Source organism: Hemiscyllium ocellatum, chromosome 37, assembly GCF_020745735.1.
Source record: "Hemiscyllium ocellatum isolate sHemOce1 chromosome 37, sHemOce1.pat.X.cur, whole genome shotgun sequence".
Classification (NCBI taxonomy): Eukaryota; Metazoa; Chordata; class Chondrichthyes; order Orectolobiformes; family Hemiscylliidae; genus Hemiscyllium; species Hemiscyllium ocellatum.
In genome coordinates this window covers 6,851,842-6,873,410 of record NC_083437.1, presented here as the reverse complement: position 1 = coordinate 6,873,410, position 21,569 = coordinate 6,851,842, and the positions used below count along the sequence as shown (strand labels likewise).

The window sequence follows — 21,569 nt, the reverse complement described above, 5'->3', positions numbered from 1 at the left end:
GTGGGGTCACACAAGACCACAATTGTCACATAATAGCAGAGCTACCTGTCCAGGACCAATCCAAAGATGTGCAGATTAGGTGAATTGGTCATGATAAACTGACCATAGTGTTCAGGGGTGTGTAGGTTAGATGCATTAGTTAGAGGTAAATGTAGAGTAATAGGGCAGGGCATGGGTCCAGGTGGGTTACTCTCCAGAGGATTAGTGTGGACAAATGGCCTATTTCCACACTGTTGGACAAATAAACCCATAGAGAACTCCTTTCCTCACAGATGTTGATCACTCTACTGTGTGTCGTTGAAATTCTCAGGTTTGCTTCAGTAAATTTGACCAGAAAGTATGAGTTGCAGATGGGATTATTGGTCCAAAGATTATGTTGTTTGAAGAGAATTTCTTGGAGATTTGTCTTATTTGGGAAGCTAAATTGTTTAGTGAGCATTAATCAGAGCAGACTCTACTTGTTCAGTGTGAACACTGCTTCATTGGCAGAATAGTCTTTCTGAATTCTGTACCTCCTGACTGAAACTAAAAAGGAGCCATATCAGTGTCTGAAGTGAAGTCAGCTGATCTTGGACATGGATCCTAATTCTTCTCAAGTAGTGCTGAGTGATATTTACTTCACGAGAATTTTATTAGAGCCCTTGAGCAATTTGTTTTGAATTGATTGCACTTGCCATGATCTTTTTAACTGGGATTCTGTATGTGCTAAAAGACATTTGTTTGTTTGAGCTTCCTATACCTCATGCCTTTTGTTGTAATTGAGTTCCTTTTCCATCCTTCTGTTGTACTTTCCTTCATTTCCTCATCTTTACCCTATTCCTGCTTCTCAGCCTCACTGCATCTCCTCTGCACTGGCTTCAGCAAAAGACCTGATCTTTTCTGCATTTCCCATCTTCGACTCTGTGCTCTTGCTTGTTGCACTTTGGTCTTTTTGGAGTCACTGAGTTAGTGCATTATTCCCAACATTGAAAATGGCCTGAGACACACAAACTCCAGCTAGAGCTTTGCAGAGTGAAGTTAATGCTGTCAACTTTTCCTTGGTCCCTACTGCATTCTGAAGGAGTGCTCATCTCTGCATTGAAAAGCTTACACTTCTTCAGAAAAGTTGAAGGTGCTGGTCATACCAAGTCATAGGCAGTGTGTAGACTTGCAAACCAGTTGACCACTGTTTAAGTAATTACAATGTTCTTTCAACTCCTGTATGGTTTGGTTTGGGAGATCCAAAGGAGCCAATCATGGTGAACTCATTTTTGTGATGATTGACCTAAAGAAAAATTCTAATTCATTTACGTAACTCATTTACATGACTCAGCGATGAGATGGTAGTCCTTCATGGTAAAACTCCTTCCTGCTTAAAAAAATTACCTCATAAGTAGATTTGAAGCATAGGGTTATTTAATATTCCAAGTTAAATATTAAGAAAAATAAAGCCACCACCATTCTATTCTGCAGCCAAGAACATCTCATTCCCAGAAACTGTCTGAGACTGAATTAAACCTTGTGTAAACTTGTGTCACATTTGACCCCAAGGCAATTTCTAATTCAAACCACACCACCACTAAAAGTTGTTATTTCTCAGTAGCATTATCCAACAATTACACTATTGTGAATCCTCAGTCATGCCTTTACTTCCTGTAGACTTGTCTACTCCAATGTATTCCTAGCTGCTCTCCCACATTCTAACTTTTGTAAACTTGAGGAGCACCATTTTAGATGATCTTTTACCCTTAAACCAAGCCCCATTCACCAGTCTTTCCTGTGCTACACAATCTGTTTGGGTTCCTAATTAAAGAATCCCCCCCCACCATTTCCAAATTGTCACCCTTGTTTTCCAATCCTTAGGCCTTGCCTTTCCTAGTTCAGTCATTTCTTTCACCTCCAAGATTAAATCCTTCAATCGGTGTCACAATCAAGAAAGTTGACATTTTTTTGAAAATACATTTTCCTGGTCATTTGGTTTTCCCTCATACAGTGAAATGATGGACTGAAAAGCAAAGTATTTGGATTTTAGATTCTGATTCAGTGCAGAACCTTCAACTGAACTAATCAATATATTTTGGGCTAAATGTTTGCAACTTAACTGAATGTGCTCATCTACTTGTCTTTTCATCATGTGGATTCTGTTGCAAGAACAGATTTTTTTAGGACAGTAGATGCTTAACCTGACAACATTTTCAGTGAGGTCATTGTATATGCATCCAGTCTGAATCTGAGCCATGCGGTATGTTTTTGATAACATTTGGCTACTGGCTTTTCACTGTCTGGAGATGAATGGAGTATGATTGTCCTCATATCATGTAATCACTAGATATTTAATGTCACGTGTTAACTCCACAGCTACATCCCAGCTCCATTTTCAGTCACTTGAAATGCTAGAAGGAAACAAGCAATGTAAGTCGGCATGGTATGACATTCATTTTTCTGGAATCTTTCTCTCTCTTTCTCATATATGTATCTATTATCCACACTCCTATCCAAAAGTTATCAAAGCATTGGTGTACATTCTTCGTAAGCAAAGCAGAACTTGTAAAGGATGACCCAATACCATTCAATGGCATTAGGTGCTACAGTGGATTCGCATCCCCTTTCCTCCACATATAAATATATTCCTTAAAAAAGCCCCAAGTCTTTTCTCCTTACTCTCATCCTTTCTACAGAAATGTCTCCAATTTTCAGGGTGTATTCATCCATTCCTAGGTCAACTGTCCCTTTTTAGCAGATGAGCACTATTCTGAAGCACTGCATTTGCATGCATTTGAAAGAGGTTTTTTGCTGACTCCATTCAAGATGAAGAGATAACAAACAATGAATTTATAACTTTCCATTCAAAAAAATAGCAGATCCTCGCCCTGTCATCTCTGCATTTGCAAATGGAGTACGTACACCAACATTAGCCCATGATGTCAGATGTGATTGTGATGTTTCATTGGATGCAGTTAATTTTCACAAGTTGTAACCTTGTAGAATGATATTTTAAAAAGTGCATGCATACAAACAGAAGACTGTACAATTTTCTCGAGATCCATTCTTGGCATGTTGTTTACCACCCCATCACCACCACCACCCACCCTGCCCCACCACCACCACTGGTTTTGTGCATGAGCCTGACTAAATCATTCATTTGCTTCAATGTCAGACCACACTTTGTGTCAGCATGAGATGATGTTTGTCTACACATGTAATTTGTCAATCTGCTTTATTGTCAACCGATGGCAACTTTTAACATTTTGTTTTGGTATGGTGAAGCTTGCAACGCTACGTTTATCCAGGAAAGGGTCTTTCTGTATCCCAAGTCTGTGCGCACAATTTCAACGGATGGGATCCATAATATAATACATGCGACAAGCTAAGTTAAACCATTGCAGCCAAGTAAGAAAGCACATATTCAGAAGGTGGAAAGTTTAACCCATCATGATGTTTATGGTAGTGATCGGCAAAGTGAAAATTGGACTTCAATATCAGTATGAAAATAGAATGTCAGTTTTCCTAACTTGATGCATTGGAATGACAAAGGATGAAAGTTATGTGATAGTTCGATAAAGCTTTGATTAGACTTTATCTATTGTACCGTATTCAGTTCTATATATTGCAACTCAGAAAAGGGATTTTGGTTTTGGAGGGAATACAGCACAGTTGCATCAGCATGACACCAGGATTAGGAGGGTTAAGTAATGAAAATAATTTGTGTAGACCAGACATATTCGTTTGAATATAGAAGTTTATAAAGTTGTATAAGTGTGGTGTTTCAGGTCAAACAGCATAGATTTCCTGTGATTGGAGAGTCCAAATTAAGGGGACTGATCCTTAAAATCCAGAGCTCCCTCATTCAGGGATAATTTTGAAGGAATTCTTCACACATGGGGGAGTGAGAACCTGGAACTGTCTTTCCCCCAACTGCTGTTGAAGCTGGGATCAGGTGAAAATTTCAAATTGAACTGAGATTTTTGTTAGGCAAGAGGGGGGTCAAAACAGAGATCAGTTAAAATCAAATGAAATTGTGTAACAGGCTCTTGAGGCTGAAGCTGCTGTTCCCATATTGCTAACAAAGGAGAACACAGGCTAAAGTGCTTGCACATTTGAAGTTAGAATTTATTTCAGTTCACTTCATTTTTTTTTCAAACAATAAGGTTCTACAGATAAAAGGCCATGCAACTAAAATGCAGCATCCATCATTTGTTCTGCTATGTTGGATTCTGTCGTGTTCCATTGGCATCATCATTTGCATGCATCCCTCCACACATTGCTTAAGTTGTCTCTTCAGCACTATCATCACGAAGAAAGTTATCTCAAAGTGTCTAATTTTAGCATCTGGCTCCAGCAAAACCTGACCGATTCATGTAAAGTTAAAATGGTTGCAGAACTGAAGCCTGTGACTTTTGGCCACAGTCTGACTGTGGGAGAATTGGGTGAGAACTTGCAACCTTGCTGAGTTTAGTCATTGTGCTGTTGACGGTTTGTCCTTGCTTTTCATTGCGCTCATCAGCATAAATAACAAAAACTGACTCCTCATGCAGTTGCTATAATGTATTAAAAGCTGGCTGTAATCCCAGACCCTTTCTCCAGAACTCTGAATTATCTCCCTTACTTTACACAGTGTTATTGTTCGAACCTGTCTGCTGCCAAGCTGGCACAGAAAGTGTGAAACCAGCTTATTGGCTTGATTGGGCCTGTCAGTTTGCATCAGCATTGTAGGGTCAGACCACTTCATTGGATCCAGCTCAGAGGTTCATGCCATTCTACACCAAAAAACCCACGTATTAGATTAGATTCCTTACAGTGTGGAAACAAGCCCTTACCCCTTGGTTCCTGATAAATGGAAAATACTTGTTTCACTTTTATTTAAAAACTAATTTTTATATTACAAAGAGGACTTGTGAAAATGACAAAATTTATCAAAAGTTGCTTTAGTTCTCCAATACCACGATTGGTGAATTACATTTTGCTTCAAATATTCCCTTTCTCACCCGTCAAAAAACTTAGAAATCTAAACTCATTAAAAATAAGCGCTAAAGAAATGGTGACAGTATCACGTTAATGTTCTACTTTGAGCTGGACTGCTTTCAGTGACTGGAATAGAAATCCCCTGTAAAAGTAAACCAATTTCACGGAGAACGTACAGAAATTGGAAACAGGAGGTTCTTCAAAGGACATGGTCATGACACCCTGCCGAGGTGACCACTTTCAGAGATATACTCCACTTTTAGACCTCAGGATGCTTTCACTAACTTGTGTTTGGAATATGTAATGTCAGGGGAATGGCGGGCCTTAATTATACACAGCACAAAGTTTTGCCTTCTGTAATGTCACATGAAACCTTTAAAGTTTTTCCCTTGTAGGTGGGCCTAGAAAATCTGCCCAGGTGCCTTTACTTAAATCTTGGCCTGTCGTAAGATATTCAGTCGACTCGGACTGTTTCAGTGTATTGTCTTTAAACCTTATCAACTGTGCTTAGTGCCCCAGATGCTTCTCTCTGTTGGAAATCTGAGAACCTGATAGTGATTGAAATGATGCAGCCAGATGTGGTGCTGGATTAAACAGCCAATTACATCTGTGAATGAAAATCGATCTGCTGATAGCCAATGTGGCCACAATACTGCCAAAAGCTGTCAGAATGCGGGATGGATATAGGGATCTTTGGCAAAGAAAATTTGGAAGACAGATGATACTAAGTAAAAAGAAAGTTGAAAAGATCAGGGAGGGAGCGATCTGACTCATGGGAAGAAGTCTCCTGTGTGCAGTAAATTGTGTGTAAAATGAGCTTGGGTAGTCAAATGTCTACAGGCTTGTATGAAACTTCCCCTAATTGACAGAAGATTGGAAACCTCCCTTAGTAAGGCCGCAACATGGGAAAATATCACACTAGTGCAGTGAGGTGTATTTATCATTTTGGGCAGAGAGAACACTGCGCTACTCTTAATGTAATGGCACTGTACACCACTTCAATGGTTAATATTGGTACTGAGTTCCCAAATTATGTACATCTCGACTATACTTGACCATGATCTCAAAATTTACAAAGGCCACATTTGCTAGAGACAGAGTTCATGAATATGTTATAACCTTGAGAGAAAACAGCCCAAAAATAAAAGTTAACCCAAAATAGGTATCCTTCTCCAAACTCTAAACATAAAAATGAAGCTGGAGATTGTGATTGTAGAATTCAATATCCCATGAAACAGTGTATCAGATTCCCAAAGTTGAGAGATTTCCTCATCCCAGCAAAAATGAATATTACACCAATATAATCAGTGAAAGAAGGGATAATGCCCTATTTTACATTTTCTGCAACTGATCCAATTAAGCAGTACAAACCAAAACTGACTGTTCAGTTCATTGGAACCTGTTAATTGGGTTACTTTGATTTCAGCGAACATTTCAGTGGCAAGTTTAATTGCCTTTGGAGCCAATGATGGAAACATTGTCAGGGTGTTATGCTTGTAAAGAGTCATGCTCATTCTTGGAATCCTGAAACAGTGAAATAAAGACGTTTCTACTTAAAAGGGCTGAATACCCTTCTCCTGTTTCTAGATTTCCTAGATTTAAATTTCATTCTGGCCAGAAATAATGGCAGAAGATCCCATACAGTTTCATGAAGACTTGAATATTCAGTAAAGGAGAAAAACTCATCACCTTCAAAACAATTTTTTTTCCCAAAGATGGAAGAAAATTAGGGGTGTGATAATGTATCTGCAAAATTGAGTACAATCTGTCCTTTTCAGATTCAAGTTGGGTTTTTGAATTAAACAAAATAAACGAATTGTCTCCATTCTTTCTCTAAGTAACTCAATGTGCAAAGTTAAGATTTAAGGAGCATTGAGCAGTTCACTTCAGTGATTATCTGTGGCATTTTTTCATGCACAGTTCCTTTGACAAGTTATTTTTTTCTCAAACACACACTTTTCCAGTATCCGTACATATTTATTTTGTAAAAGCAATAAACTGTGGATGTTGGCAATCTGGAAAAAAAAACACAATGTTGGAGAAACTCAGTAGGTCTGGCAGTATCTGTGCATAGAGAGAAACTGTTGACTTTGGAACTAAAGAAGCATCATATCTAACTCAAAACATTAACTCTGTTTCTCTGCCCACAGATGCTGACGCACCCACCAAGTTTTTCCAGCATTCCCTATTACTCTGAACTCTTATTACTTGAAAAAGAAAGCTGGCTTTGAAAAAAAGCTCTCCTCATTGTCATCATGCTGGGAAATATTGTGCAAATGACAATCTAGGTGATGGGCATTGCCACCAAATCAATTGAATTTATAAAAGAGGGTTTTACGGGATAAGCGACAGCAGACAATTTTGTTTCCCATTCTTAAAGCTTCTGTGGGTCCAGTCACAGGGCATTCACACAATAAAGGATCAAAAGAGTGTGGAAGTACCCAAATTATGGTTCCATCACCAGTTTGACTTCTGAATTGCAGATCAATAAATTGACAGTAACGCAGAGCATTGTATTCCCTCTTTTTGGTTGCAAAATGTGCTGTACTTCATTGTTATTTCAGTTCCTTGATTCATTAGTTGATGGTATCTAACCACCACAAATTCAACAGAATTGGTGTAAATGTTGGGGCTTCACTCAAAACATCTGTAAGCCAGTAATAATTAGTGTCTCACTGTACTTCTCAACCACTGCACTCCAGTCTGATAATGCCTTGATCAAAAAGGCATTGTTTTTTTAACTGGCCTGTTGCCAAACAGTTTATTTTAATCATTTAAAAACATGTTATCCATTCACTTCATGGATCGACTTCATTTTTCATTCCCTGGCCCTACTGGGCAATGGAGCTTGGAGAAGAGCTTCTGTACTGCTCCAGGCAAACCAAATGGCCTCGAAGAATATATTGTTATTAACATACTTGAATAAAATTATGTTTTGCCTTGCTATAGCAGCAGCACCTGTAGCAACAGTTGAGCCTCCCATCCTAACAGTCAAGCAGGGACAGACCGCAGAATTCCGATGCTCTGCAACCGGCAATCCACCGCCAACTCTGGAATGGTTTGGTAGGTTCTCTTCATGATACTGTGATGTTATAATTAGCCCCATGTTTGTCATTTTTAAAACCTGATTAAATGCTTACTAGAACAATGGATTTTACCAATATGAGAAAGTTGATCTAAGTCATGCTTCACAATTAAGTGAAGTAAAATACAAAAGCAAAGAGGTTATGATGACCCCTCATAAGATCTTCAGTCTGCTAGTGTCCAATTCTGGATGCCTCTCTTGAGGAAGGATGCATTGATATTAGGGTGCAGAAAAAATATCATTAGAATCATTCTGAAGATGAGGGACTTCGGTTACTGGGATAAATTGGAGAAGCTGGGATTGTCCTCCTCAAAGATGGCTGTGAGGAGCTCAGCATAGAGAGATCTGGGCAAAAGTAAGGACTGGAAATTAGAGTCCAGATTAAAGTGGTGCTGGAAATGCCCATTGAGGCTGAGGAGCAGGAAAATTGACGTTCCGGGCAGGAGCTCTTCATCAGGATTCTTGATGAAGGGTCCTGCCTGCAACGTCGATTTTCCTGCTCCATGGATGCTGCCTGACCTGCTGTACATTTCCAGCACTGCTCTACTAGAGATATCTGGACAGAGTAAATGCAGAGGAACTATTCACAGCAGAGGAGTCAAGAAGCAGAGGACATTGGTTATTTTTCCAAAGGTGAAATTTGAAAAGTTTTTTTAACCCACTGATTGGAGAAAGTGAGGACTGCAGATGCTGGAGATCAGAGCTGAAAATGTGTTGCTGGAAAAGTGCAGCAGCATCCAAGGAGCAGGAGAATGCAGATTTCTCCAGCTTCCTCATTTCCCCTCCCCCCACCTTGTCTCAGTCCCAACCCTCGAACTCAGCACCACCTTCCTAACCTGCAATCTTCTTCCTGACCTCTCCGCCCCCACCCCCCACTCCGGCCTATCACCCTCACCTTAACTTCCTTCCACCTATCACATTTCCAACGCCCCTCCTCCAAGTCCCTCCTCCCTACCATTTATCTTAGCCTGCTTGGCACACTCTGCTCATTCCTGAAGAAGGGCTTATGCCCCAAACATCGATTCCCCTGCTCCTTGGATGCTGCCTGACCTGCTGCGCTTTTCCAGCAACACATTTTCAGCTCTAACCCACTGAGTGGTCAGGATCTGGAAAGTACCATCCGAGAGATTGGTAGAGGCAGGCTTGATTGTGGGTATTGAAAAGGTCACTGGACAACCACTTGAAGAGGAAGAATTTGTTGGGTTACAGGGAAAGATCAAATTGGATGATAGTTGACAGACTGAATCGTCTAAGTTGCCTTCTGTGCTGGAACCATTGTAATTATATAAGGAATAAGCTCCAATGCTTGAAAATTGCTTTGTCAACTGAGAGATTCAAGGCCAAACATTAGACTGTGGGATGATTTGGCAATGAGGCTAACTAAATCATTCCCTTTAAAGGTCAAGGTGGAAAGAGTGAGGTCAGCAGGAACTGTGGCAAAGCCTACCATTTAGTGCTCCGAGTGGTGATGTTGCAAGAACAAAAACCTGGATTAAACTATCAAAGTCTTTAAGTGAACTCTGATGAATCTCTAAAATGTAGCTTTCAATCCGAGTTGCCCAGGTCATGGGGTAGATCTCAAAGAAGATTCCTGTCTGAACTCTTCCTTTCTGGTTTGGGAACTCTGGCTCTTCCATTACAAGTCAGGTATTAATCACTCTACGGCTTTATTAACCTCAAATTTTGCTCTTAAGCACAGAGAAGGCTATCTCTAAACCAGTCTTTTCTGAACACATGATGGACTTCATAATGATTGTCTAGCCAATGATACCAAATCCAGTGTTGGTCAGTATAATTTAGTTTCTCTCCGCCCTGTTGACCTGCAATCTTCTTCCCGACCTCTCCACCCCCCCACCCCCTCTCCAGCCTTATCACCTTCACTCTCACCTCCTTCCACCTATCGTATTCCCAGTGCCCCTCCCCCAAATTCTCCCCCCACCCCGCACCTTTTATCTCAGCCCGCTTGGCATACCAGCCTCATTTCTGAAGAAGGGCTTATGCCCGAAACATTAATTCTCCTGCACCTCGGATGCTGCCTGGCCTGCTGCGCTTTTCCACCATCACACTTTTCAACTCTGGTCTCCAGCATCTGCAGTCCTCACTTTCTCCATGTGTCCAAGTTTGCCTGAATTAAAAATGGAACTTGTACCAATCTGGCACTTTAAACATGCTCAGGAAGGATAGTCACTGCTACAGTATTAGAATTATTCACAGAGCTATCTGCTCCAAAATTTCACAGTTGAGAATTCAAAACAGAGAGGGCACATCAGCTACTGAGCTTCTGCTCTGCACAGTGGCCTACGTCACCAGGGCCTAAATTCCGTTTTCCAGGAGCAGAGAGTTAGAATAATCCCTACTCTGAGTACTCAACCCAAGATAAAGTGCCCAGCTCTCCAGGTTTTCATTCTGGGCAGTGGTGGTTTGTGAAAGTCATGGCAGGCAACCCTGGAATATGTGTGAAGCCTGCCAGTTGGAAAGCCTGCCATAGCACATTGGCATTTTATTGAAGCGTTGAAAAGAACTGTCAAGGTAAAATAGACTTTCCCTCACCTTCCTTGGGCCCTCCTATCCTCCAAAACAAACTATGGCCCTCAATCCTTTGCTTATGACCTCCTATAGCCTCATGCAACCAATTCCCCCACCTACCACCCGCAATTACTATGCCAACTCATCCAATATCCACCATGAGCAGACCTTAGAACCCATGCTGAGATTAAATATTTTGTGTCCATTGATGAATATAAAAAATACTATTGTTGGTCATTTAAAAAAAATTACTACATTTAACTTGTTTTATAATAACAAGCATTCATACTTATAGTCCAACTTAAAAACAAATATATAACCACTTGGGTCTTTTTATTCATATTTTTCAAGTATTTAATGGGCAGAAGTTTTAAATACCATGACAGTTTCCTTTAATAACTCTCAGAAGTTTATATACTGCTTAGGCACATTCATATGTAGTTTTAACAATCCCAGAGAGCATTTGACCACCCACAAAGTGATCAAAATACCCTCCTCTCCAAAAACTCTTTAAACCTTATTTCAACATGTCCATAGTGAAAATACAGGGACTGGATGTCCATAGTGACTATGGACATCCAGTCCCTGTACACCTCCATCCCCCATCACGAAGGACTCAAAGCCCTCCGCTTCTTCCTTTCCCGCCGCACCAACCAGTACCCTTCCACTGACACCCTCCTTCGACTGACTGAACTGGTCCTCACCCTGAATAACTTCTCTTTTCAATCCTCCCACTTCCTCCCAACTAAAGGAGTTGCCATGGGCACCCGCATGTGCCCCAGCTATGCCTGCCTCTTCGTAGGATATGTGGAACAGTCCATCTTCCGCAACTACACTGGCACCACCCCCCACCTTTTCCTCCGCTACATCGATGACTGTATCGGCGCTGCCTCGTGCTCCCACGAGGAGGTTGAACAGTTCATCAACTTTACTAACACCTTCCATCCCGACCTGAAATTCACCTGGACTGTCTCAGACTCCTCCCTCCCCTTCCTAGACCTTTCCATTTCTATCTCGGGCGACTGACTCAACACAGACATCTATTATAAACAGACTGACTCCCACAGCTACCTGGACTACACCTCCTCCCACCCTGCCCCCTGTAAAAACGCCATCCCATATTCCCAATTCCTTCGTCTCCGCCGCATCTGCTCCCAGGAGGACCAATTCCAACACCGCACAGCCCAGATGGCCTCCTCCTTCAAGGACCGCAGATTCCCCCCAGACGTGATCGACGATGCCCTCCACCGCATCTCCTCCACTTCCCGCTCCTCCGCCCTTGAGCCCCGCTCCTTCAACCGCCACCAAGACAGAACCCCACTGGTTCTCACCTACCACCCCACCAACCTCCGCATACAACGTATCATCCGCCGCCATTTCCGCCACCTCCAAACGGACCCCACCACCAAGGATATATTTCCCCCCCCCCCCCCCCCTATCAGCGTTCCGCAAGGACCACTCCCTTCGTGACTCCCTCGTCAGATCCACACCCCCCACCAACCCAACCTCCACCCCCGGCACCTTCCCCTGCAACCGCAGGAAATGTAAAACTTGCGCCCACACCTCCACACTCACTTCCCTCCAAGGCCCCAAGGGATCCTTCCATATCCGCCACAAGTTCACCTGTACCTCCACACACATCATCTATTGCATCCGCTGCACCCGATGTGGCCTCCTGTATATTGGTGAGACAGGCCGCTTACTTGCGGAACGCTTCAGAGAACACCTCCGGGCCGCCCGAACCAACCAACCCAATCACCCCATGGCTCAACACTTTAACTCTCCCTCCCACTCCACCGAGGACATGCAGGTCCTTGGACTCCTCCACCGGCAGAACACAACTACACGACGGCTGGAGGAGGAGCGCCTCATCTTCCGCCTGGGAACCCTCCAACCACAAGGTATGAATTCAGATTTCTCCAGTTTCCTCATTTCCCCTCCCCCCACCTTGTCTCAGTCGGTTCCCTCAACTCAGCACCGCCCTCCTAACCTGCAATCCTCTTCCTGACCTCTCCGCCCCCACCCCACTCCGACCTATCACCCTCACCTTGACCTCCTTCCACCTATCCCACCTCCATCGCCCCTCCCCCTAGTCCCTCCTCCCTACCTTTTATCTTAGCCTACTTGGCTCTCTCTCTCTTATTCCTGATGAAGGGCTTATGCTCGAAACGTCGAATTCTCTATTCCTGAGATGCTGCCTGGCCTGCTGTGCTTTGACCAGCAACACATTTGCAACACTAATTTACCGACCCAGAAGATCAGTCAGTCAACTAGAAACATTTTAAAATTGTTTAAAATGACCCAAAGTCATACTGCATGTATTGTCATGACTGAAACTAAGCAGAATACCCAAATAAAAGTGGTCTTGAACATTGAGATGAGTCTGCTAGGGTTTGAAGATTAGATTAGAGTCTCTACAGTATGGAAACAGGTCCTTCGGCCCAACAAGTCCACACCGCCCCTCCAAAGAGTAACCCACCCAGACCCATTCCTCTACCCTGTATTTACCCCTGACTAATGCACCTAACATTATGGACAACTTAGCATGGCCAATTCACCTGACCTGTACTTTGGATTGTGGGAGAAAACTGGAGTCCCGGAGGAAACCCACGCAGACACGGGAAGAATGTGCAAACCTGAGGCTGGAATTGAACCCAGGACCCTGGTGCTGTGAGGCAGCAGTGCTAATCACTGAGCCACCTTACCAACTTGCCACACGACTGCCCATGAAGATCTGAAACTGCTTCTTTTCAAACTGAACGATTTGCTGAGTCCCTCTTGAGGTATAAATTGCGGCTGAAACCACAATGTCGTGACCAAGAATGAGGCTTTGAAATGCCCAAATATGACTCATTTTGTTTGAAAATCTTATGCATTTCCTAACATAAAAGCTGGTCATTTTCTTTAGTTGCAGTTGGATTAGTCATCAAAGCATTTTCTGGCATTAAAAGCACAATGCTGCCTTCACTTCAGTGACCTTCTGTAACACAGACCCTTATTTAAAAGAACCTTCAGACACAGTAATTCTACACACACCAAACAAACTAAAGATTACCAGACCAATTCTTGACCACATCAGAAATACAACTGAGTGACATTTGGGAAATGCATGCTAAATGTACCAACAAACCACACCCCAGCCATTCAAGTCTCTAACACTGTCTGAATCTGACAGCACGGACTTTGGAAATCTTGGCACAAGCTTGAAGATTCCTGAAAGAATTTGCAAGGAAGTTTTTACAGTCACCTCCCAGGAGCTTGAATAAGTATAAGCACTGCTTATGGACAGACACTTTTAACTCCCCACCTGCTAAATTAATGGAAGTGTTAACTCATTTAAATAATTTTTTTAATACTCAGGGAATATAGGAAGAGTATCCAGCTGGAGTCTAATATTTGCTAATGGTTAGAATTGTTGAATGTTGGCTGTCTTTTAGTTTTGTGTTGCTCTGACAAGCTGGAGGGAGAGTTGCAGAACACTTAAAATCTGAGCTTCTGAGATCTTTCATAGCCAGAGATACAAATTGTCGTTTTGCAAAACTAATGCATTGTACTGTGCAGTTTCACAGATTTGTAACTGTCCTGATAAAATGCAATAAATAAGAGTGGATGTGAAAAGATCACAACCTGAGTGATGGGATCAGTGTGCTGTTTCTATCAATCCACAATATAGAAAATAATATCCGTGATCAATCCCTATGTTCACATTTTGAATGCAGCCATCAGAACTAAACCGTTCAGCAACACGGTTGGGCTTGGAGCAAATCAGCAGTTGGGTTATTACCACACTAGTTCATATTTTCTCTTGGACTTCGAGAGAATATTGCCGAGATTTTTAATTTCAAGCAGGAAATGAAGACTCCAAAAAGAGATTTAATTGCCATTCTGTAAGCTTCAGGGAAAAGATGGGACGCAGTGAGAAATTTCCTGCCTATTTGCTCTGAGTCCATTGTGCTGCTCATGTGGGTCATGTTGTATTTATATCTTGAATCAATGAATATGGTCCATTTGGCGATTACAGGTATCATTATTACATGACAAATTTACATAAGCAATATCTCTATTATGGGCAAATTCATGCAATTTTAACTTAAATACCACATATTGAACTGTTAAAATACAAAATCATCTTGTTAGATTAATAGAAATATGATTATCACAGAATATGATTATTGGGACAATTCCAGCATTACTCTTTTCTTTATTTCAGGGGGCCAAGGTAATATTATATCACCAAATGCAGTCATTCAGGGCGGACTTCTACGGATTGTTGCTGTGGAGCATTCAGATGAAGCAGAGTACTCCTGCAAAGCTTCAAACAATGCTGGATATCACATTGCCACATCCATTCTCTATGTACAGAGTAAGAGCCAAATTAAATTTCAGTCAAGGTGTATCCAGATTGCCTGCACCCTGTCCATTGGAGACAACCGCTTAGAGGGAGAAACCGATAATATTTAGAAATAATTATCCTCGTCCTTTATTTTGAATTATACAAGGCATTTTGAACCACTGTGTCTCATTCATCAGTTTTATTGGTTTTTCCCTCTGGGTAATTGATAAGTCTGGATTAGCTCTCCTAAGGCTGCTGTGTTCCACTCAGAATTAGGAAGGCCCCTGTTTTATTTCAAATCCTTAGTCTATGCTGAGGACAGTGCCTAAACCACTAGATTTCATTGATATCCATGGACAGGAAAGAAACCAGACACCCCCAGATCCTTGCATCTCATCACTATGCCCTGATCTATCAGTCTTCTTACACGCAATTTGGGTAAGTTCATGGAAGCTGAGTCCCCTTGCAGCAATGAGCTTGTGTTTGAATGGACTGGGAGCAGATTCACTGAAGGGAAATTTGTAGTTCAAAGTCCTTGTTTCAGGCATTCCATGGATTTCATGAGATATACCAAAAAATACTTTCTGTTGCCTCAGTCACAAATAATTCAACCAGAAATGTACTGCAGAATTGGAAAATGTGTCTTTTAGCTGGATCATAGATACAGTTCCCACATGTATGTCTGATTTACACAAACAATGTGAACCATTTCTGGGTAATATTTTGGTTTATGCTTGGAGTATGTACTATTTTCTGTACTGCTAGATAGAGTATGTACAGTACTGTGAATCAGCGTTTTGGGCATAAGCCCTTCAGCATAAATCATTGAATCTCCTCCTCCTCAGATGCTGCCTGACCTGCTGTGCTTTTCTCAACTTTGATCTCCAGCATCTACAGTCCCACTTTCTCCTATGTACAGTATATTACTGAACAAAGTATGTATTGTACTCTATGCTACTGTGCAGTATCCCACACTATTGTGGGGAGTCCATACAGTACTCTAGGCTTGGATAGAGCGTACACTGGAGTACATGCAGTAGCACAGACTTGGCATCTGGCATGTTTCCAAAGTGGTGACTTTTAAAAGGGTGGTCACGCTTGCTGACAATGAGGTCAAAATGTAGGAATGAAGTGTGATTGATTACAGTTACAGCACTTAAGAGTTAAAGTAAATGCAAAATCCTCCAGATGCTGAAAATGTGAAATAAAAATAAAAAATGCTGGAGAAACCCACCTGGTCTGACAACATATGTGCGGAGAGAAACAGTTAGCATTTTATGTCCAAAGACTCTTGTGTTGAAGAAAAGTATATCAAACTAAACTCTGTTCCTCTCTCAACAGATGTTGCCAGACATTCTCCAGCATTCTCAATTTTTACCGCTGTAAATAATCCTTTCACTAACAAATCGCCAAAGGGTACAGGAATGTATTAGTAACAATCCAAGGGCCGTAGGTGAAATTCTCAAGGCCTTGATAATGTAAGAATCTCAAGAAACATAGCCATATTTATTTCCATTTTTAACCCCAAAGAGATTTGATGAATTATTCTCTTTGACATAAGTCAGATTTGTGCAAGCTTCACATTCTATGTTTTCAGTTTTGTTCTCGATCCTTTTTTCGAGAAGCCGTGATTTTGTCCAGTTGCAAGAATTGTGCAGCACTCTGTGTGTCATTTCCAATTCCAGTGCTAAACTTTTGCCAGATACAAATTGGTCTTAAATGGGCGTTACAAAGCAACACGAAAAGAACTAATTAACTCAATCACCAGGAGAATTATCTCTGCAGTCTTTTGGCTGTTTACTTTTCAGTAAGTTATTTCAGCAAGACTCAGGTCTCCCACTTGAACAGCTTTGCTACTAGTCAGTACTGTATTGGACCATTGTGGGTTTCAAATGACAAGAGCTATTACCCTACACCTGTACACTGTCCCTTTTTTCAAAGGCAAAAGGCAGGAAAGGGCAAATGTGAGCTGGAAAGTATTACCATCTTGCATAATCCAATTCTTATTGAGTCAGAATGAAAATAAGATTCAAAGTAACACGCGACTTTTTCAAAACAGATGAGAGTGGATCAGGGGTTTTATTGGTTTCCATGTGTACAGCGACAAGTTATATTTGCATAGCAGCCTTTAAGTAGTAAAACCTCCCCAGGCACTTCACAGGAATGTTATCAAGTCAGAATTTGACTGCATTAAGTCACAGAGATCTTGGGTAACGAAAACTTCACCCAGGAAGGGGGTTTTAAAGAAGGGAGGCAAGATGGAGAGATTTGGGGATGGATTTCCAGGGTTAAGAACCAAAACAGCTAAAGGCCCGTCTGCTAATGTTGGTTGAAGGAATTAGGAGGAATGCAAAGAGAGTTGCAAGGTTGGCGTAGGATGCAGGGAAGAGGACGGTTGAGATGGTGGGAGGCATCTAAGCAAGGTTAGGAATGTTAAATTTGAGGTAGCAGTAAACCTTAGTAGCCAGCAGAGGTCAGCGAATGTGAAGGGAATTGACAAACAGGGCATGGTGCAACTTAAGGTGCAGGCAACAGATTTGGAATGAATAAAGCACAGCAACGCAGTCTAAATAAGGTTTGCAAAATGGGTTTACAGACTTAATTTAATTAACTTCCATTGCAGACACCTACACTCATGATATGAAGTTGTCTGTTACAAACTGAACAGAATGAATAACATTACAAAGTATGGGGCTGATTATTATGTGATCAGCAGGTGTCACTGAAATAATGGATAGGTCAGGCCAAGGCAACATTACTAATAATTCCACACAAATATTGGGAAGCATGCAGTCTTTCTGTTAGCAGAGAGATTCTTGTGCAGTCAGGCAATGCAACAATACACAAACGAGGATTAGCTGTCCATTTTAGATTGATTAGATTTGGCATGGCCATTATGAAAGGGAATGAACAGTGTTGATCTTATGGACTATCTGCCATAATACAAGTAAATTGTGTAACCAAAACTGTCTGCATTCCTTCTTCCTGTCTTTGGACAATTCGCCCTAATTTTCTTTTCATGCCAACACCCAGAGAGTTGAAGCCTTTAACATCCTATTTTAATAAACTCATTGCCTTAAAGGCAGTTGAAGATAATCATGGACCTTTTCCTATTGCAACTGAAGACATCTAGTGGTGTTCTACCTGCCACCTCTGTGACATGTACACTGAGCAATCTCATGAAATCTATTCCACAAAACCAAACAAGGGATTCTTTATCTTAAGCCTTTCTTTAAATCCTAGTTAACTTTTACTCTTTTTGTGTAGACAGATGGACAATTTGGATCTGATCCTGTTACGGGACAAATTAACTGAGTAAACCCCACACTCAGGAGAATACATTACATCCATTTTGATCAATTCTGCTCTCACTTAAAGATATGCTCATTCCATTATGAGTTGTTTGATTTTTGAAAATGGCTCCAGGCATTAGTCTGTAGTGTGTTAATGTTTTGTTTCCCTCCCTCATCCGCACCATGATTTTCAAGGGCCAAAATAGAAAATAAGGTCAACAGTTCCAGACCTTGAAGATTGTGTTAACGTCAGTCACAATATCAGAGGATGGCTGAGATAATTAGAATCATAGAATTGTGGAAGCAGGCCATTCAGCCCATCCTGTTCAGATGACACTCAGAAGTGCATCCCACTGCCTTCACTATCCTTGTAACCCTGCATTTTCCATGGTTAATCAGCCTAGCCTGCACATCCCTGGACATTGAGCAATTTAGCATGGCCAATCCACCTAAACCACAATTCTTTCGACTGTGGGAGGAAACCTAAACATCCAGAGGAAACCCATGGAGAGAATGTGCAAAGTCCACACAGACAGTCATCCAAGGCTGGAATTGAACTCAGGTCCCTGGTGCTGTGAGGCAGCAGTGCTAACCACTAAGCCATGGTACTGCCCCATTCTGGGGCAAGAGAGTTATTCTCTGATGATAGACCTAATGGAATGTTTATTGGAGTTAGCCAGTTCATCTCATTAAATGTATAAAATTGCACAAGGCTGTGACAGGTTGTTCAGAGATTGCTTGTCCTGGCTGAAAAGTTACAAGCAAGGAGTATTGGTCCTAGATTAAGGAGTCAGCCATTTAAGAATCAGATATGGAATAGAGCAGGGAAGTGGAGATTAGACAGAGAGATACTATGATCTGACTGAATGGTGGAGCATAGCTCTCTGACCTATTCCTTCCTTAATATTTTTCCTGATATTTGAGTTAATTTATTTATCATTGAGCTGCACAACATTCCAAATTGTAATGAGAGTTACAATTTCAATGCTTTGTTTCACCACCCTGAATTGAAGAGTAAAAGATTGTTCATTGGAAATGAGGACAGGGTCGAAAATTAAAAACCATTTGAATAATTTTCACTCCTAAAATATAAGTGTAACAATAAGTCCTTAATCATTGAGACTCGTTTTCTGCTGGGCCGTCACACAGACGACAGGGTCAGTTTAGAACTTTGAACAATAACTGGTAGGAAAAACTTATAAGACCATAACAATTTGAAGCAGGAAGAGGCTCTTCAGCCTATCAAGCCTGCTCTGCCACTCAGGATGATCAGGGACCAGGAGCCCAACTCCATTTTCTAGACTGACGTCACCAACTCACTTCCCCTAGTACTCCTTGTCCCCCTTTTGGATCACAAGATTTATTCGACTCAGCCTTTGATATGTTCAATGATGCAGTCGCCCTGCACTCTGTGAAATAAAATTACAAAGGCCATAAAGTGACTGTAGTCCCAAAGGGGCTGCTGTTTCATTAGAGAGAGATGACCAGTGCTGATTTAACCTCAGCATCCCTGTACTGCAGGCAGGGAAGAGGTTGACAGTGTGATTCCTTCATGGTAACCTCAGCCAGTGCAGGAATTGAACAGTATTGTTGGCATCACTCTGCATTACAAACCAACTAACAGAGTCTAACAAATAGAAATTACCAAGTTGTCACTGTCTCATCATCATTCTAAATGGGAGACCCCTTTTAAGTTGCGCCCCCTAATTCAAGATCCACACCTGAAGGAAAGCATCCTCTCAGCAGTCACCCTTCCAATAAATTCCTCCATAATCTACTCAATTCCAATGAATAGGCTTAATCCTTTTAATTGCTTCGATCTGTGAAAGTTTAATGGAAGAATGTAGTTTGCATTGCTGCTCCACACTTTAACTAGAACATTTCTTCCTCTCTCATGTATAATTGACCTCACCTGCTCCCAGTTGAATTTTCTTGTACAACTTGCCATTTTCCATCTTGCTCTGCTGCCTCAGCAGTATTCAGGTTCTTTCGTAGCGATCAGCAGGCTGAAAATAACTGATTAGTAAATGTGCCCAAGTTGGTAGACTCGTGGGATAGAACATATATTCTGTCAATCATGCATCTAGTAGCATTTACTGCACATCATAGAGTCATAGAGATGTACAGCATGGAAACGGATCCTTCGGTCTAACTTGTCCATGCCAATCAAATATACCAAATTAATCTCGTGCTATTTTCCAGCACTTGGTCCATATCCCTCTAAACCCTACCTATTTATATATGCCTTTTAAATGCTGCAATTGTATCAGCCTCCACCACTTCCTCTGGCAGCTCAATCCATACACGCACCATCCTCTGTGTGAAAAGGTTGCCACTTGGATCCCTTTTAAATCTTTCCCATCTCACCTTAAACCTATGCCCTCTAGTTTTGGACTTCTCCACTCTGTGGAAAAGACCTTGGCTAATTACCTTATCCAGGCTTTTCTGTAAGTTCATCCTCAGCCTCCAACGCTATGGGGAAAATAGCCCAGCCTATTTAGTTTCTCCCTACAGCTCAGATCCTCCAACCCTGGCAATGTCCTTGTAAATCTTTTCTGAACCCTTTCAAGTTTCACAACATCTTTCCTATAGCAGGGAGACCAGAATTGGATGCAGTATTCCAAAAGTGGCCTGACCAATGTCCTGTATGTGATTAGAGTATATTGTTAAACCAGATGAGATGTCATTACTTTAAAACCTTGAATTGGAAAGGGATTTGATCTAAGTTATTTATAAATTCTAAGAAAATAAATTTAACCTGGTTTTTAATACCTTGAAGATCAATAGACAAATTTCTGAGCTTGTTGCTGCATAACAGGAAGCAATTCTTCAGTTTGATTTAGTTCAGTTGATTTTTTTTTGACCAAGGTAGATATAGATATTTACAAGTCATTCTGTTCAAAGATATTAATATGCACCTCTGGAGGAGGTAGGATTTGATCCTGGGCCTGCTGGCTCAGAAATAGTGATACCACCATGGTGCCACAAGATCCCACACTGGCTCAGTTGTTCATGTTTACTGTGCAAGGAAAAAAACCTCAGTGAATCAAGGGTGTTTATAGAGAAGACTGAAAATATATTCCTTAGTTGATAATGAGCACTGGGCAGAATACATGCCCTTTCCCAGCCTGAGGTTCTGATTACAAGGTGAGCTGAAGGGTTATTGAATTTTCCTGGCCACATCATGCATCAATTAACACTTGACATCTCTTGACTCTATTAGCAAGACAGCTTTTGTCTTTTTTTTTGGATAATATGGCCTCTAAATTTTGCCACACAGAATTATATGGCATGTTTAATTTGTTTAGGAAATGGCTGAATTGGGTATCATCTTCCTCATTCATTCAATATGGCCAGCTTCCATGAAGTTTTGTCTTTCCCATTTCTCAGT

At 41.4% G+C, this 21,569-nt stretch overlaps 1 protein-coding gene across 4 annotated transcripts in view; it reads left to right on the top strand.

Annotated features, from left to right (window-relative positions):
• Positions 1 to 21,569, top strand: part of hspg2 (heparan sulfate proteoglycan 2) — a 530,364-nt gene that overhangs the window by 367,226 nt on the left and 141,569 nt on the right. For 3 of the 4 annotated variants that reach the window (XM_060851817.1, XM_060851815.1, XM_060851819.1), the window contains 3 exons: positions 2,338 to 2,391; positions 7,891 to 8,004; positions 14,763 to 14,915. In XM_060851817.1, the coding sequence (XP_060707800.1) occupies positions 2,338 to 2,391; positions 7,891 to 8,004; positions 14,763 to 14,915 (321 nt within the window). The remainder of the gene's footprint in view (positions 1 to 2,337; positions 2,392 to 7,890; positions 8,005 to 14,762; positions 14,916 to 21,569) is intronic. The other variant, XM_060851818.1, reaches the window with a different exon arrangement.